Source organism: Scyliorhinus canicula, chromosome 27 (genome assembly GCF_902713615.1).
Source record: "Scyliorhinus canicula chromosome 27, sScyCan1.1, whole genome shotgun sequence".
Taxonomy (NCBI): domain Eukaryota; kingdom Metazoa; phylum Chordata; class Chondrichthyes; order Carcharhiniformes; family Scyliorhinidae; genus Scyliorhinus; species Scyliorhinus canicula.
This window is the reverse complement of record NC_052172.1, coordinates 17,658,045-17,677,526: the sequence shown is the minus strand read 5'-3', so window position 1 is coordinate 17,677,526 and position 19,482 is coordinate 17,658,045. Positions and strand designations below refer to the sequence as shown.

Genomic DNA, 19,482 nt, shown 5'->3' with positions numbered 1-19,482 from the left:
AGGATGGTGTCTTTGTACAGCAGCACCATGGCAATCCAGAAACAAAATACTGCAGATGGTGGAAATCTGCTGAGATCAGAACAGCATGCGTGGAGAGAGAAACACCGAGTTAACGTTTTGGCTCGTGATCTTTCAGCTAACATAAGCTCTGGTGGTATTAGATGTGTTGTGGTGCCTAGTAATGCCTGTAGTAGCTGAATCTTGATCAGGTTCTGAAATGTATACATGAAAAAAAAAAGACCTCAATTCATACATCACCCAAACTCCTCGAACCAGAGGATCTCAAGGCACTTAAATCGGACGACCTTCTCTGAACTGTGATTATGTTGTAAGGCATCGGTGAGGCTGCGCCTAGAGTACTGTGTACAGCAAGTCCTTACTTTCGGAGGGATATCCTTGCTTTGGCTGGTTCCTGGGATGAAGGGGATGTCTTATGAAGGCAGGCTAAGCAGGGTGAGCTAACACCCACTGGAAGTCAGGAAGAATGGGAGGTGATCTTATTGAAATGTGCAAGATCCTGAGGGATTGGTCGACAGGGTGGATGCTGAGAGGACGTTTCCCCTCCTGGGGGAATCGAGAACCGGGGGCATCATTTAAAGATAAGGGGTCTCCCATTTAAGACGCAGATGAGGAGGAATCTCTATAGGACCGCTCTGGGTCATTGAATAGATCTCAGGCTAATTTAGACAAGTGATTAAAGGTTCAGGGGGGACAGACAGGAAAGTGGAATCAGGCCGCAATCAGACCAGCCATGATCTAACTGAATGGCAGAGTAGGCTCGAGGGGCCGAATGGCCGTCTCTAGCTCCTATTTCTTATGTCCTCAAGACAGTTAAACGCATAGTAAGAAGCCATTTTGGAGAGAACAGAAATGGGATGAATGAGAACCATTCTGGTGCTGGTCAAGGAAAGAATGCAGAGAACTCCCGAATAACGCCATAGATCGTTATCGTTGGACAAGCCCTCTGTTCAAAGTCTCTTTGAGACAGTGTTTCCAACGAGGCACACATTCCTTTTCGACTGAAATGTCAGCGGAGATTACATGCTGACAAGCTGGGGCGTACCTTGGACTCAGGTCAAAAAGACTCCGGACTGGCGACTGGAGTTGTTGAAATATAATGAAAAGATTATGTCAAAGACATTGAAACTTTTTTTTGTGTGTCTCTCACGGAATTAAGGGATCTGGGAAGCGGGCGGGAAAGTGAGGTTTAAGCTCAAGATCAGTGCCGTGACTAGACTGAATGGCGGATCAAGCTCAACAGCATACAGTCTACCCCTGGCTCCTGTTTCTTGTATTTAAAAAAAAAATAAATTTAAAGTACCCAATTCATTTTTTTCCCAATTAAGGGGCAATTCAGCCTGGCCAATCCACCTACCCTGCACATATTTTGGGTTGTGGGGGGGGGCGAAACCCATGCAAACACGGGGAGAATGTGCAAACTCCACACGGACAGTGACCCCGAGCCGGGGTCGAACCTGGGGCCTCGGCGTCGTGAGGCCGCAGTGCTAAACACTGCGCCACTGTGCTGCCCCTGTTTCTTGTTTTTTTAGCCAGGGTTTCAATCCTCTTTGTATTGTAGATATAGTCCAGGTCAATGAACCTGTCTGCAGTCTGGTTACCCCAGCTGAAACATCTACTTTTTTTTGCTCACTGAACAAGATCATCAGGTTTGTCCATCACGTTGCCATGATTAAACAGCTTCAATGTAGGGGCTGGTTTAGCTCACTAGGGGCTGGTTTAGCTCACTCGGCTAAATCGCTGGCTTTTAAAGCAGACCAAGGCAGGCCAGCAGCACAGTTCGATTCCCGTACCAGCCTCCCCGGACAGGCGCCGGAATGTGGCGACTAGGGGCTTTTCACAGTAACTTCATTGAAGCCTACTCGTGACAATAAGCGATTTTCTTTTTCATGTCGAGGCTAACACGTAAAGACTGGCTCTCCTCACTGATGGCTCTGAGACTCCATGGAACCATACCCAAGTACATCATGCCAACAGAGAGCTGCAGGAGCAGATCCTTAATATTAATTGTACCGTATGGAGAGGCCTACGGAGGGAAAATCATCTTTAGCCATCTGCTCAAGAAGTGGCTCAAGGTATATTATTTCTGACAAAACCAGAGTATTTGTTCACAATAACCTATTGATCGAGAGCTCAGTGGTAATATTACTGAACTGAAAATTCAGAGGTCTGGACCAATGCTCTGGAGACATAGGTTCAAATTCCACCACAGCAGTTGGGGCAACTTAAATTCCATGGAATCCCTACAGTGCAGAAGGAGGCCATTCGGCCCGTCAAGTCGACACTGACCCTCAGAAAGAGGACTCTACGTAGGCCAACTCTCCTGCCCTATCCCCATAACCCAGTGCATTGATCATGGCCAATCCACCCAACCTACACATCTTTGGACTGTGGGAGGAAACCGGAGCACCCGGAGGAAACTCACGCAGACATGGGGAGAACGTGCAGACTGCGCACAGTCACTCGAGGCCGGAATTGAACCAGGGTCCCTGGCTCTGTGAGGCAGCAATGCTTTTTTTTTTTAATTTTTATTGAAATTTTTGAAAAATGTATAACAAAACAATAATAATAACAATAATAAACACCCCCCGGACACGTAACAACGCATATAACGAGCCCCCCCCAAACCCGATGAACAAAATAAATTTTAAATTAAATTAAATTAAACAATACCCCCCTGAATCACCCCCCTCCCCCCCACCCCCGGGTTGCCGCTGCTGCTGACCTAGTTCCCTACCATTGAGCCAGAAAGTCAAGGAAAGGTTGCCACCGCCTAAAGAATCCTTGTACCGACCCCCTCAAGGCGAATTTAACCTTCTCCAGCTTAATGAATCCCGCCATGTCATTGATCCAGGTCTCCACGCTTGGGGGTCTCGCATCTTTCCATTGCAACAAGATCCTCCGCCGGGCTACTAGGGACGCAAAGGCCAAAACACCGGCCTCTTTCGCCTCCTGCACTCCCGGCTCCACCCCAACCCCAAATATCGCGAGTCCCCAGCCTGGCTTGACCCTGGACCCTACCACCCTCGACACCATCCTTGCCACCCCCTGCCAGAATTTCCCCCAGTGCCGGGCATGCCCAAAACATATGGGCATGGTTCGCTGGGCTCCCCGAACACCTAATGCACCTGTCCTCACACCCAAAAAACCTGCTTATCTTCGTCCCGGACATATGAGCCCTGTGCAGTACCTTGAACTGGATGAGGCTAAGCCTCGCACATGAAGAGGAGGAGTTCACCCTCTCCAGGGCGTCCGCCCATGTCCCCTCCTCAATCTGCTCCCCCAGCTCCACTTCCCACTTAGCCTTCAGCTCCTCTACCGACGCCTCCTCCACCTCCTGCATCACCTGGTAGATGTCAAGACACCTTCCCATCCCCGACAGCACCCTATCCCTTACCCCCCACGGGGGCAGCAAAGGGAACCCCTCCACCTGCCGCCTAGCAAACGCCTTGACCTGAAGGTACCTGAACATATTCCCCGGGGGGAGCTCAAAGTTCTCCTCCAGCTCACCCAGGCTCGCAAACCTCCCGGCAATGAACAGGTCTCCCAACTTCCTTATGCCCGCCCTGTGCCACCCCAGGAACCCGCCATCAATGTTCCCTGGGACAAACCGGTGGTTCCCCCGCAGCGGGGCCTCCACCGAGCCCCCCACTTCCCCCCTGTGTCGCCTCCACTGCCCCCAAATCTTGAGGGTAGCCGCCACCACCGGGCTCGTAGTGTACCTCGTTGGAGGGAGCGGCAGCGGCGCCGTTACACGTGCCTCCACAGGACGCCATCTCCATCCGTTTCCATGCTGGTGAGGCAGCAGTGCTAGCCATCGTGTTAACGTGCCCCCCAGATTCATTTCAATTGAATTGAAATTCAATTAAATTAAATAAAATAATAAATCTGGAGTCAAATGATGGTCTCATTAATAATCATATAAGTACCAGAGCATCACAAAAACCCATCTGGTTCAACAGCACCCTTCAGGGAGATCGGACATCCTTATCCGGTCTGGCCTACAGATGACTCCTCCCCACAGGGGCTTCAAGGTGGCTCACAAGGGCAATTAGTGATGGGCAATAAGTATTGGCCTGGTCAGTAATTCTGACCCAAGAACAAATAAAAGAACATTTGTACAAACCATTATTTGAAGCAGATTTGTTTCCCCTGTAAATCATTGTGGCACCACCCCATTTCTATATTCAGCTGATCACATCAGTACTATTCCCACCCTGGAAACACCACAGCTACGGTGAGTACAGTCTGTCTGTCCCAGTTTCTGAATGTGTGCAATGTGCAGTTGATTGATTAAGATTTTCCATGCGATCATTGTGTCTGCCTCGTGCTGCATGACCTCACTGGGGCTGTGTGGCTGACAGCAACTTCGCCACAAGACACAGCTCGCAGGAGGTGCGAAAGGCCGGTGCTGGGTCGGACCGAGGGCTCACATCTAGCTGTCCCTGCACACCCAGGGTTTGATCCCTCGGCATGACGCTGCGCACAGCAAGAACCCATTTGCTTTCTTCCGAGCTCCAAATTCAGCTCCTTCTTAAAACTTCAGCTTCGCAAAATCAAAGTTCAGAACAAGCATCTCCTCATTCATCTTGTGGACTCTCACTGCGCAAACCCCCGCATCACCCTGTCTTTCCTTCCTCCAGCTCGCCACAAAAGCCAAATGCAGAGTCAGCTGGACATCATTTCCTTGTTTATTCGGTCTTCCACTACTCACTACTCATTTCAACCTTAGAGGCGTCCTGCGCTGTGGGGTTACAGGCGAGGCAAAAATGTAATTAAACAACGGGCCACATTCTGACCAACAATCACGGCTTACTATCGGTCGCAAAGTGGCAGAATTTAGAAAGACGATCACTTGTTTCATAGACGTCTGAGCACAGGGCGCTGAAGGGAAGGGCTCAGAGACCTGAAGCACGAAAGGATGGAGAAGATGGAAAATAAATAGGGATTGAAGTAAATCCATGGCTTAAAAAAATAAATTAGAATAATTCAATATGTGCGGTGTGGTAGCCAGTCATTCTACATTATGTAGGTAGGTGGCACGGTCAACCCCTCCTCCCCCAACCCGGACCGAGTTTGCCGATCTCAGCTGGGCATAGTGGGGGCATGTGCGGCATCTCAGTATTTCCAGCCCAGAAAATCAGCCAGCGCTTCTTGCACTATATATATATATATATATTTATTATATTATATATAGCGGATGTCAGTTGAGGACGGATTAACCTTGGCTGTGCTTTTGCAGACACTCAAAATAACCTCTCATCTGTTAGGCTCGCATTGTGAAAAATGTTCACTTGTGTTGAGAGCAGCCATCTCCAGAGGCGACAGTGTCCCTGCAGGAGTCACCACCTTCAGGGCAAAAGGGGAGACGTTTGAAATGGGATTTGTTGATACAAGTTTGCTCCAGAACTAGAAATCAAATAGGATGCAGGGTAGCATGGAGCAGGGTGGCATGGTGGTTAGCATAAATGCTTCACAGCTCCAGGGTCCCAGGTTCGATTCCCGGCTGGGTCACTGTCTGTGTGGAGTCTGCACGTCCTCCCCGTGTGCGTGGGTTTCCTCCGGGTGCTCCGGTTTCCTCCCACAGTCCAAAGATGTGCGGGTTAGGTGGATTGGCCATGCTAAATTGCCCGTAGTGTCCTAATAAAAGTAAGGTTAAGGGGGGGGGGTTGTTGGGTTATGGGTATATGGTGGATACGTGGGTTTGAGTAGGGTGATCATGGCTCGGCACAACATTGAGGGCCGAAGGGCCTGTTCTGTGCTGTACTGTTCTATGTTCTATGATGCGTCAGCCTCAAAAATCCATTCCGCGGGCAGCATGGTGGCGCAGTGGGTTAGCCCTGCAGCCTCACGGCGCCGAGGTCCCAGGTTCGATCCCGGCTCTGGGTCACTGTCTGTGTGGAGTTTGCACATTCTCCCCGTGTCTGCGTGGGTTTTGCCCCCACAACCCAAAGATGTGCAGGCTAGGTGGATTGGCCACGCTAAATTGCCCCTTAATTGGATAAAATGAATTGGATCCTCTAAATTTTTTTAAAAATACATTCCGCCTTCTCTCCTGATGCACTGCTACGTTTCCCTAAGATGCCAAATTTACAAAACGTGTCTTTTAAAACAGGAGGGACTCTTTGTCGACACCTGAAGTCTGCCTGCACCTATCCAGCAGGCACAGCTGGAACAGGAACCTCCTTTGACAGTAACTGGTACTGGGCAGTGCTAGTGAGCATTATACCTGTAGTAGTCGTAAAAATTGAGAATTTCTTTTAGTGCTGGAGGCAGGCGAGACTGTGGAAATGGGAAATTTGCCCCAAAAAGTAAACGGAACAAATATCAGGAAACCTAACATGCACCTACAGGCTAACTTGCTGCTTATTTGCTGCTGCAACCCCTTGTCCATGCTTCTGTCACCTCTAGACTTCACTGTCTGCTGTATATTTGATAAATTTAGAATACCCAATTCTTTTTTTCCAATTAAGGAGCGATTTAGCGTGGCCAATTCACCTACACTGCACATCTTTTTGAGTTCTGGGGGCTGAGACCCATGCAGACAAGGGGAGAATGTGCAAACTCCACATGGGCAGTAACCCGGGGCCGGGACCGAACCTGGGTCCTCGGCGCCATGAGGCAGCAGTGCGAACCACTGCGCCGCCGTGCCGCCCCGACTTCAATGTCTGACCTTCAGGTTCCTACCCCACCCAAATCCCTGCTCGGCCAAAACTCTGCTTCCTGGTACATGCACTCAAGCTCGCTGACCTACACTGGCCTCCGCTCTGACGACACCCGAGTTTTGAAATCCGCAGCCTCGTTTGCAAGCCCCCCCCCCCATGATCTCCCCTCTCCCTACCCCATTAACTCAGTAACTTTCTACAAACTTCCTCCAATTCCAGCCTCATTCTTTTTCTTTTAACCTCCACCATTGGCAGCCGTGCCTTCAGCTGCCAGAGCCCAAAGCTTTGGAATTCCCACGCCTCTCCTCTTCATTCAAGACTCCCCTTAAAGCTTTTCCGATGAACCGTTCTGCTACCTCATGTGGTGCAGTGTCAAACATGCCTTTACTGATTTCACACCCTTGATAAGCGCCATGAGACATTTGACAGTGTTAAAGGTGCTATACAAATGTTGTTGTTGATCAATGAACACCCTTTTCTTTCCTCAAAGTCAGTGGACAATAATCAGCTGATGGAAAGAGGGAGGAGACTCTTAGTCAGAAAACAAGTTCCACGGTCTGAGGCCTCCTGGCGAGGAAGTGGGCCCGGTCCAAAATCTGGTTTGTGCCAAGTCACCTCGTATCAGTTGAAGCAGCCCAGAATGGCCCTGGTCCAGTGACCAAAAAAACAAAGAGTGTCCAAAGATGTAGTTAGGTGGATTGGCCAATCTTTTATAAAATAAATTTAGGGTGCCCAATTCATTTTTTCTAATTAAGGGGCAATTTAGCGTGGCCAATCCACCTACCCTGCACATCTTTTGGGTTGTGGGGCGAAACCCACACAGACACGGGGAGAATGTGCAAACTCCACAAGAACAGTGACCCAGAGCCGGGATCGAACCTGGGACCTCGGCGCCGTGAGGCAGCAGTGCTAACCATTACGCCACCGTGCCGCCGGATTGGCCATTCTAAATTGGCCCTCAGTGATCAAACGTTAGGATGCATTACTGGGATAGGGTGGGCCGAAGTAGGGTGCTCTTTCAGAGGGCTAGTCCAGACACGCTGGGCCAAATGGCCTCCTTCTGCACTGTAGGGATTCGATGGAAAATCAGCAAGTTCAGTTTCCTGCTCCTGGTTCTAAATTTTGGAACTCCCTCCCTAACAGCACTGTGGATGTACCTACACCACGTGGACTGCAACGTACAAGAAGTCGGCTCACAATCACCTTCTCAAGGGGCAATTAGGGGCGGGCAATAATTGCTGGGCCTCGCCAGCGAAGCCCACATCCCAAGAATGAATTTTAAAAATCATTAGCTTATAACCTTTCCCACCTCCGGCTGAATGAATATTAGTCGAGGACAAATAGAACTAAAACTTGCAGCAGGCGCAACGGGGAAGGGTTACCAGCCACAAACCTCCCACTAGAGCGCACCGAGGGGCAGGAACCCATGTAAAACCCCTCGGGCTGTATGCCCGACAAAATAACCTGTCACTTCCGTGAGACACCTCATGGTGCCACATGCTGCAGTGAAAGAAGTTGAACTGTACCACATTTTATGTCAAATTTAAACGGTTATGTAATGCACTTCTAATTAAGTTATTATTGGAAAGGACATTGGGGACGAACAGCAGCGTCCACGCTCACCAGATTAAGATTGTTCATCAGGTGAAGTGTGAAGCTCAGTCCAAACATATGCAGCAAGTGTCAGCACGAAGGAGGAACAAACGGGAAAAGTAGAACCATAGAATAGAATTCCTATATTGCAGGAGGCGACCATTTGGCCAATCAAGTCTGCACCAATCCGCTGAAAGAGAACCCTACTTCGGCCCACTCCTCCACCCTAATCCCACTCCCTGTAGCCCCACCTAACCTCCACACTACTTGCCAATTTTTATTATTATTATAATCTTTATTATTGTCACAAGTAGGCTTACATTAACGCTACTGTAAATTAATTTACTGTGAAAATCCCTCAGTCACCACATTCCGGCGCCTGTTCGGGTACACGGAGGGTGAATTCAGAAGGAAACCCACGCAGACACGGGGACAACGCACAGTGACCCAAGCCAGGAATCGAACCTGGAACCCTGGCGTTGTGAAGCAACAGTGCTAATCACTATGCTACCGTGACGCCCACATCACGACCAATCCTCCGACCCTGCACATCTTTGGACAGTGGGGGGAAACCGGAGCACTCGGAGGAAACCCACCCAGACACAGGAGAAAGTGCAAACCCGGGCAGCACGGTGGCGCAGTGGTTAGTGCTGCTGCCTCACGGTGCCGAGGTCCCAGGTTCGACCCCGGCTCTGGGTCACTGTCCATGTGGAGTTTGCACATTCTCCCAGTGTTTGTGTGGGTTTCGTCCCCACAACCCAAAGGTGTGCAGGGTAGGTGGATTGGACACGCTAAATTGCCCCTTAATTGGAAAAAATGAATTGGGTACTCTAAATTTATAAAAAAATAGAAAAAGAAAGTGCAAACTCCAAAAAGACAGGCACCCAAGGGATCTCTGGCGCTGTGAGACAGCAGCGCTAACCGCTGTGCCATCCTGCTGCCTTTGCAAGCACTTCCCTTGCAAACAAACTTCCTTTTAATTTTGCTGGCGCAGCATTGAGGGAGTAAAGTTTACAACTTCGGCAAACGGTCCTCCCGTTATTAATTAACACCATGGTTGGGAATCGACATCTCTATCTACGTCCAAATACTGGCTGCTTGTCGAGGGCAGCCTCCCCCTCCCTCAGGTAGATGCTGCAAACGGGGTAAAATGAAATCTGTAGCATGTTCGACCCAATTTATACACTGGCTGTGTATTTAAACCATGTTGACTGCACAAAATACACGTATGAATCAACACATACATGTGTAACAGCTTCATAAAATGTGAAAATATTTTGCAAACACAGTTTAAAAATGTCATGTTTTCTTTGACAGAAAGTGTCACCGGATGACCAACAGGACCAGAATTGAAAGACTTGCATTTATATAGCGCCTTTGGCAACCACTGGCCGTACCAAACTGCTCTGCAGCCAAGGAAGAATTTCTGAAGTGTGGTCACTGTTTTAATGTAAGAAACGCAGCAACCAGTTTGTGCACAGCAAGCTCCCACAAATAGCAATGATAACGATCAGAGCATGTCTTTTGAGATGGCGATTGAGGGCCAGGACGCAGTTAGACTGGATTATGAAAATTCCCACTGTCTAACAGCCCGTCAGTGCTCTCTGCCTAGTAAGTGTCACAAGGAGGCACGGGATTCTGACCCTTATGATGCCAGATCCCAGTTATAGTGGGTTGAAGCAAACTAAACTGGGGTGATGCAGCCCCAGCATATTGCTCAGGTTAAGTGCTACACTGTGCCGTTGCTGCTATCACAGGGGTGCTGTTGGCAGCCTAGAGATCGAAGAAACTGATGATAATGGAGCAATTAGTGTGATCTTTCAGCACCCTCAGTTACGATGCTATAACAGCAACAAAATGCATCCATATAGCACCTTTAACCTAGTGGTGTCCGTGGCTCAGTTGGTAGCAAGATTCTGTGTACAAATCCCACTCCAGGCCTTGAGCACAAAAATCTAGGCTGACACTTCAGGGAGTGCTGGACTGACAAAGGTGCTGTCTTTCGGATGCCACATCCAACAGAGGTCCCAGCTGTCTGCTCGGGTGGACGTCAAATCCCCCATCAAAACCCCATCAGTAGCTTGCATTTTCTGGAAAGTTGGAATTCTGATCCCTACAAAAGCTGGAATGCACACTGGCAACGAGCTCAAAGTCTCCCACAAACAGGACGTTGCACCTCCAGCTCGGAAACCCATAAGCGCAACCCAAACATTTTGATGTTCTACCCGAGCATGTGGTGGGATTGGAGGGGAGAGACACACACACACAGCAGAGGTGGCAGCCGTGCATGGAGCCAGGGTTCCACTGTTTCACTGCGCCGTGTACTGTCTCAGTCTCTCGCGCACTCTTATCTGTTCCTCACTGTTGAATATATTTTATTTTTGTTTAAATTGTGACCACTGACAACATCAAGGTGACTTGACTCAGCTCAATGGAACAAACAGAATATTAACATTTAATCATAGCCCAATGTTTTTCTCCCCAAGAATCAGATGCTTGGGAATCACACATTAAGCACACTCAGTACTCAAATTGCTCAAGAAAACCGTAAACAAATTGATTAATTGAAGACAGGCAAATACACACTCCCCTGCCCCCTACTTTCATCCTGCAGATACTAACTTATTTTAGTGGTCCCATGGCCACTATTTCAAAGAGGGGGGGGGGGGGGTCCTGGCCAATATTTATCCCTCAAAATTCATTTTGAGGGGCAGGTTTAGCACAGTGGGCTAAACAGTTGGCTTCCAAAGTAGAACAAGGCCAGCAGCACAGGTTCAATTCCCGTACCAGCCTCCCCGAACAGGCGCTGGAATGTGGCAACTAGGGGCTTTTTCACAGTAACTTCATTTGAAGCCTACACGTGACAATAAGCGATTTTCATTTTCATCACCAAACGAGATTGTGGCTCATTCACACATTGCTGTTTGTGTGAGCTTGCTGTGCACACATTGGCTGTCACTCGGCCCTGGGTGATTGCCTGTGTGGAGCTTGGTGGATTGGCCATGCTAAATTGCCCCTTAAGTGTCCGAAGCTGAGGTGGGGTTATCGGGATAGGGTGGGAAAGTTAGGGCCTAGGTCGGGTGCTCTTTCAGATGGTTGGTCCAGACATGAATGACCTCCTTCTGCAAAATAGGGATTCTATGATGACAACACTGACTATACTTCAAAACTACTTAATTGATTGCAAAGTCCAGGGGTCATGAAAGGTGCTATATAAATGCAAGTTCTCCTTTCAACTACAATGTCCCAGGACAGCTCTCAGCAGCATTACTGACAATGTGACACCAACGCAATTGAGAAGCTATTAGAACAGGTGCAAGAGGTTCTCTGAAAGGTGGAAAGAGAGGTGGAAGTGCTTTAGGGAGTGAATCCCAGGACTCAGGCAGCTGAAAGCACATTGAGCAAGCGTGTAGTGATAGAAATTGGGGGTGTTCAAGATGTCACAAGTATAGGAAACGCAGAGATCTCAGAGGGTTGGGAGACATTTCTTCACCCAAAGAGTGGTGTTCATTACCACAGGAAGTAGCTGATGCTAAAGCTTTGAATATATTCAAGAGGCGGCTGGATATAGCACTTGGGGAGAGTGGGATCCAAGGCTATGGGGAGAAAGCAGGATTAGGCTATTGAGTTGGATGATCAGCCATGATCGTGATAAATGGTGGAGCAGGCTCGGAGGGCCAAATGGCCTCTTCCTGCTCTTATCTTCTATGTATCAATGTTGCAGGGGCAGAAAATGGCCTTGGAGGGATCAAAAACATGGGAGGGACATTGGGGCACTGACGGACCGGGAGTCAACAAGCACAGGAGTGATGAGGGAGATGGTTATGGCAGAGGTAGCAGTCTTGGACAACCTCGTTTACAGAGGGTACGAGCTGTGAGGGCCGGAGAGCAATGGAATTGTCGATCTGGGAGTAACAAAGGCACGAAGGGGGGTTCCAGCAGGGGAGAGACACCGAGGCTGGGCTGGAGACAGGCAATATTATGGAGGTGATAGTCGGCAGTCTTGGTGATATGGGGGGGGGGGGGGGGGGGGAAGAGATAGGCAGTCGGAATCTCGACTCTGGGTCATATAGTGAACAGTCACATTGATTTCAGTCTGAAAACACCCTTTCCCCTATCAGAGACTAACAGATTGGCCATTTTCGGTTGGTTTAGATCCAGTTATCTATGCGCCCCGCGGTTTTAATTCTACATCAGCGCAGTCTGGCCTCACAAAGCAAGAGCAAGGACTGGGGGTCTCGGAAGCCATCAAAGACCATGGAACCATACCGCATCAGAAACTGACATTTTCCGGAAAGCGGGGATTCTGATCGCTATAGAAGCTAGAATGCACACTGGCAACTAGCTCAAAGCATCCCACAAACATGGCGTTGCATTCCCTCTCGGAAATCCATTAATGCAGCCCAAACATTTTGATGTCCTACCCAAGCAGACAGTGGGGTGGAGGGAGCCGTGGAGGCACGAGAGAGGTGGCAACAGTGCTTGGAGCCAGGGTTCCACTGTTTCACTGCGCCATGTACTGTCTCTCTCTGTCTCTCGCACTATCTTATCTGTTACTCACTGTTGAATGCATTTTTTTTTGTTTAAATTGTGACCACTGACAACATCAAGGTGACTTGACTCAGCTCAATGGAACAAACAGAATGTTAACATTAGCGATGGCCCAATGTTTTTCTCCCCAAGATGGGGGGGGGGGGGCACAATCAGTACTTAAAATCGCTCAAGAAAATCTTAATCAAATTATCCAGTTGATGAAGACAGGGAAATGAATGAAAACAGCACGCATGCACACTCCCCTTGCCCCCTACCTTTATCCTGCAGACACTATCTTCTATATTCTAGTGCACAGAAACAAGGCCAACCTCCCACCCGGCATCTCGTCCAAGACTTTGCAAGAGGGAGGCTATTTGACTTCAGTGGGCTTCACAGTTAAGCTCATTCACGCCCTCTTGTGGTTTTTTGGAATTTCACAGGCACGCCAGAATAGGGCGACTGCTCACGTGCAAGATAAAACACAAAAACTGCCCATTTCTTGGCCGTAACATTCGCAAAACACCAAGTAGACCTTTCCAGCAAGGAACGCAAATCGATTGCTCCTTTTCTTAGACCAGGGGCATTGTGGCAGCCCCCTGTTTGCCAGTCTGTCTTACAGCAGGTGACTCAGGAAGGGCCAATTTATGCCAAATGAAGCTTGAACAATGCTAACGTTTTAATGTATTTAATCCGGTGAAGAGAGAGTCAGAGACATGCAATAGCAAAATAACATATTTCTGGCATTTACCATGTCTCCAGGGGTCTTTTGGCTCCACTGCTCCAGAGACGATGGCCTCGTCCGAGGGAAAGGTTACCCGCTTCACGCCTTGCTTTATCCGGCTATCCAGCGAAGGCGAAGGCGAGAGCGAGGTGGACTCGCCGGCCTGGTCCGGAGGGGAGAGGGTCAAAGCGAGGGGGTGGGTCATGTCCTGCGTGAGGGGGGAGAGCAAATCCAGACGTATCCGAGGGGAGGCAGAATGCTCAGAGCAACTGTCACATGCCGAGGTGGGCATCTGCGGCCTGGCAGTGCCCACTGCCGTGGGTAATGGGCCGTCACAGTCCGATTCCGTGGCACTGCACCCCTCCTCCAGCTGGTCTGCAGAGCTCTCCATTTCCAAAATCAATTTGAAAGGTGCTCCTCCTTGGTTGACACCTTGCCCCCCGGCGGTCTGGCCAGTCCTGTCGGTATCCGTCTGCTGCACCACAGTCAGATTCGGGCTTTGGCAGCTGCTCTCACTGTCCACCTCCTTGCTGCTTGTGTTTTGTTCTCGTTTCTGCATTGCTTCAATTTTCACTTCCTGCAGCCTTGCCTCTGTTGACACACACTGTGTGAATTTATCTCTCATCTGTACTGCAGACATGCTCTGCCCGCTCTCTGCTTCTTCCACCGTCTCGGTCTCAAGGCGGCTTTCCCCCACCGTGCATTCCTCCTCCATGCAACTGACCCCGGGCATGCAGAGTTCCTGCCTTAATCCCTCTTCTTTCCCCCTTTCCGCAGTTTTCTCTGTCAGCAAATCCTTGCCTCCGTCACCATCATTCCCTTGTTCTTGCTGGATTTCTCCCTCTGATCCGCTCTCTAGCTCCTGTGTGGATGCACCGATTTTAGCGACACACTCCCCATCCTCTGGTGCCAGCCCGTTTCCACCAACCTGAAACCGGCTTTCTCTCTCAGCCGCCGGCACCTGCACTCTCTCCTGCCTCCTCTCTTCTTCGGGATCGCCTCTCGACTCGGTTTCTAACAGGCAATCGCCAGTTTCACCTTTCACGTCTTTCCCACTGTGAACATCAGCAATCTCGTCCTCAGTTTCGAGTGCTCCCGGCCAGCTGTTAACCATTATCCCAGTCCAGTTATCGATTATCTCCACTTCTCTCTGACACGGGTGGTCTCCACTGCATGGGCTGTACTCTTCTGGGGTAACATTTTCCTGAATGAGGAGGTTGCCCTCTCCCATATTAGTGCTATTCTCCCCGTGGCAGAGTTGTTCTCCCCCAAGAGTGGCACCACTCTCACTCAGAGGGTTAGCATCCCGATAGCAGCCCACTCCCAGGTCTGCATTATTCTCTAGCTGGTGGACTTTGCACAGAGGGGTATCCCTAACCTCCATCGCTCCCCGAGTATCACCTCCTAAGGTATTATCACTTTGAATGTGACAGTAGCCCGCTCCCAGGTCAGTATTCACTAGCTGGTGAATTTGGTCTCCATCGAGAGGGGTATTACCAACTTCCATCTCCCTTAGGGTATTATCCGGACTATGACAGTAATTCACTGCCAGGTCAGTAATATTTTCGTTCTGCTCTTTAACATCAGTATTGTCGGACTGTCCATGGTTAAAGCCTTTGTGGAGCTGGGGAGCAGCCTGTCTCAGAGTATTATTACCCTGACTCTGGCAATAGCCCCCTGTCAGGTCAGTATTCATATTTTGCTGCTCTCCCAGGTTAGTATTATTACTCTGACTGTGGTTAAAGACTCCCTGCAGCTGGAAATCAACCTGTCCCAGGGAATTACCACTCTGACTATGGCAGTAAGTCACCCCCAAGTTAGTATTATTGCTCTGACTGTAGTTAAAGCCTTTCTGGAGATGGATATTAGCCTGTCGTAGGGTATTCATACTCTGATTACCACAGTAATTCTCCCCTAGGTCAATATTATTCTTTTGAAGCTCTGCAAGGTCAGTATTATTACACTGACTGTGGTTAAGGCCTCTCTGGAGCTGGAAGTCAGCCTGCCCCAGGAATCTTTCACCTTGACTAAGACAGTAGCTCACTCCCAGCTCAGTACTGCTCTCCAGCTGCCCTGACAGGTTATTATTCTCGAGCTGGCCTACCCCTCCTGGGCTGTTGCCCACCTCCATCCCACTGTGGAGCTTGGGATGGGGGGGTTAAAGTCCGTCTCCTCCCTGGCTGGGGAGGGGGTAAAACACTGTCTCCCCCCCCTGTCTGTCGGGGGGGGGGGGGGGGTTAAACCTTGTCTGGGGGGAACCCTGTCCCCGTCAGGAGGGGGGGGGGGGGATTTAAACCCTGCCTGTGGGGGGGGGGGGCTTAAACTCTGTCCCCCCCTTGTTGGGGGGGTAAACGTTATCCCCCCCTGTCCGGGAGGGGGGGGGGGTTTAAACCCTGCCCTCCCTTGCTTGGGGGGAGGGGTTAAACCCTGCCCCCTGTCTGTGGAGGGTGGGGTATTTAAAGCCTATCTCCCTGTCTATGGGGGGGGGGGGGTAATTTAAATCCCTTCCCCCCTATAGTTTTTCACCCTGGCTGTCCCCCCCGTTTAAACCGTCTGTGGGAACCCTTATGGGGGCGGAGGTGGGGGGGGTGGGGGATTTGAACCCTGTTGGGGGGGGGGGGGGGAGATCTGAACCCTGTCTTGGGGGGGGGGGGGAGATCTGAACCCTGTCTGGGGGGGGGGGGGGGAGATCTGAACCCTGTCTGGGGGGGGGGGGGGAGATCTGAACCCTGTCTGGGGGGGGGGGGGAGATCTGAACCCTGTCTGGGGGGGGGAGATCTGAACCCTGTCTGGGGGGGGGGGGGGGGGGGAGATCTGAACCCTGTCTTGGGGGGAATTTAAACCCTGTCTGGGGGGGGGGAGATTAAACCCTGTCTGGGGGTGGGGATTAAACCCTGTCTGGGGGGGGGATTAAACCCCGTCTGGGGGGGGGGGTTAAACCCCGTCTGGGGGGGGGGATTAAACCCCGTCTGGGGGGGGGGGATTAAACCCCGTCTGGGGGGGGGGGGATTAAACCCTGTCTGGGGGGGGGGGGGGGGATTAAACCCTGTCGGGGGGGGATTAAACCCTGTCTGGGGGGGGGGGATTAAACCCTGTCTGGGGGGGGGGGATTAAACCCCGTCTGGGGGGGGGGGGATTAAACCCTGTCTGGGGGGGGGGGATTAAACCCTGTCTGGGGGGGGGGGGGGATTAAACCCTGTCTGGGGGGGGGGGATTAAACCCTGTCTGGGGGGGGGATTAAACCCTGTCTGGGGGGGGGGGGGGGATTAAACCTTGTCCCCCTGTGTGTGTGTGTGTGGGGGGGGGGGGTATTCTAAGTTTATCTCCCTGTCTATCTGGGGAGTAATTTAAATCTCGTCCCTTATTTGTCACCCTGTCTGTCCAGGCCTGCCCCCTGTCTCTGAGGGGGGGGGGGGGGTTTAAAGCCTATCACCCTGTCTATCTGGGATGGGGGTATTTAAATTCAATCCTGCCCCCTCCCGCTGCCCTCGGGGGGGAAGGTATGAAGTGATGTCCTGCCGGGCCGCTGGATCCCGGGCTCCGCTGCCTCCCCGCCCGCTCCCGGCCTCCCCGCTGCCGCTCCGGCTCCGCCGCCTGGGAGAGTCTAATGGAGGCGATTGTTGTGCTGCTGCCCGGGGTGGGGGGAGGGGGGAGGACTGCGTGCCACGGCTCCCGGCCGCACATTCGCCACCGCCGTCTGTGGGACCCAAACCCCCCCCCCCGGCCGTCAAACCCCCGCATTAATCCCGCTGATTCCCCCCCCCCGGGCTACTGGATTTAAATCCGCCCCCTCCCATTCCCAGCGGGAAACCCGCTCCCGGTGCTGGGCTCTGGCGAATCTGCCGGCCGCGCACCCGCCTGGCTTTCCGCTCCTCCCGCCCGCCGGCCGCCATTTTGGAAAGGCAGGTAAACACAGGCGCCTGTTGCCAACCCCTCCCGGGGCGGGGCGGGAGCCTCCCGGGTTCCCCAGGCCTACCCCCCCACACACACAAACACACACCGTGCCGCTTCACTCTCATCAAGGATCCGCCCAGCTTCACTTTTACAAAGGACGATGGGCTGCTTTCCACCCCCCACCCCACAAGTTACACTCCTTCAGCTGGGAGTGGCAACCCAAACCACGGGTGAGGGAGAATTGCAAATGCCAGCACGGCCCGGGTGGGCCGAATGGCCAGGGAGGAGTGGAGGGCAAACGCCAGCACGGACCGGGTGGGCCGAATGGCCAGGGGGGAGTGGAGGGCCAACGCCAGCACGGACTGGGTGGGCCGAATGGCCAGGGAGAAGTGGAGGGCCAACGCCAGCACGGACCGGGTGGGCCGAATGGCCAGGGAGGAGTGGAGGGCCAACGCCAGCACGGACCGGGTGGGCCGAATGGCCAGGGAGGAGCGGAGGGCCAACGCCAGCACGGACCGGATGGGCCGAATGGCCAGGGAGGAGTGGAGGGCAAATGCCAGCACGGACCAGATGGGCCAAATGGCCTGTTTCTCTGAGTTATGGGGTATTGAGCAAGATTTTTTTAAACGATAGATCGCCGCATCAAGTCTGATCGCTTGCAGCTGAGCCCTCAAGCAGCCAATGCCACGTCCACCTTTGACCACTGGCTAGCCTGCTTCGAAAGCTACCTCCAAATAGCCGCTGAGGAACCCTCGGACTCGCAGAAGCTCCAAGTCCCCTATTCACGGGTGAGCCCTGACATTTTTCAGTTCATCCGGGTTGCACCCACCTACCCCAAAGCAATGGAGCTCCTGAAAGGACATCACATTTGACCAGTCAATTAAGTATATGCCAGGCACCTCCTGGCCACGAGACAGCAACTCCCCGAGGAGTCTCTGGACAATTTCTGGCGTGTCCTGCACATACTAGGTAGGAACTGTGACTGCCAGGCAGTTTCGATAGTCCAGCACACAGAACTTTTCATTAGAGACGCTTACGTTATGGGGCATGAAGTCTGCGTACTTCCGCCAGCGGCTACAGGAAGGGGGTACACTTGATCTTGCGGGAACTAGGCAGCTCGCTAATTCTTTAGAAGTGGCCTCCCGTAACGTCCAGTCCTACATCCCCGACCGCGCTGCACCCTTGTGGGCATCGTGGGCCCCACTACTGTCGTATTTGTGGTAATTCATAGTGCATCAATTTATTGAGCAAGATGTAGTGCCTCCTGTAGCTGGAACTGGAATGGCTGCAGCATCGGAGGGCACACACATTTATACGCCGCCTACTGGGCGGAGCCAGCAGGCAGGGATTTACCCATGTACCTCTACTAAACAGGCAGTGCCGTAATACATGTAATATACTACTAGTGGTAACTACCAAAGGGGTTAGGGTAGAGATGTGGGCTTAAGTAGGGTTCTCTTTCCAAGGACCGGTGCAGACTTGATGGGCCGAATGGTCTCCTTTTGCACTGTAAATTCTACGATTCTCGGCGTATCGTACGGCGCGGTAGTACAGTTACTTCACTGCTCCAGGGTCGCAGGTTCGAGTCCCGGCTTGGGTCACTGTCTGTGCGGAGTCTGCACGTTCTCCCCGTGTCTGCGTGGGTTTCCTCACGCCGCTACAGTTTCCAAAGGGCCGAATGGTCGTCTCCTGCTTCTGAGCTTCAGGGGGGCAGCAGTTGCGAAGTTAATTTGATGTCCCAGTGCCTCTGGATTGCCAAAAACGAATCATCCAGGATTTCCTCTGCTGATTTTGTTGCTCTATTAATAATGTTGGTGAACCACAAGCCTTCCCTTATATCGATGACCACACAACCAGTTAGTTAGTTCAAAAGTTGATTTATTTACATACACAAGGGTTATGTCGACATGCAAACACAATATCTACTACAAGTTAAACTACACCTATCAGCTACAATAACCTATACATAACTTCAGGGCGACCGGCACTGTGCAAATGGATAAGGCCTTTATCTGGATTTCACTTGGCTGGTTCGAAGAAAGTGGCTCTGTCTCTGCT

The 19,482-nt window shown here is 51.5% G+C and overlaps 1 protein-coding gene across 1 annotated transcript in view; it reads right to left on the bottom strand.

Moving 5' to 3' along the window:
• Positions 1-15,818, bottom strand: part of LOC119957988 — a 48,957-nt gene extending 33,139 nt beyond the window's left edge. The window contains exon 1 of the mRNA XM_038786237.1: positions 13,558-15,818. Coding sequence (XP_038642165.1) covers positions 13,558-15,661 — 2,104 coding nt within the window. The 5' untranslated portion in view covers positions 15,662-15,818. The remainder of the gene's footprint in view (positions 1-13,557) is intronic.
• Between the last annotated feature and the right edge of the window lie 3,664 nt (positions 15,819-19,482).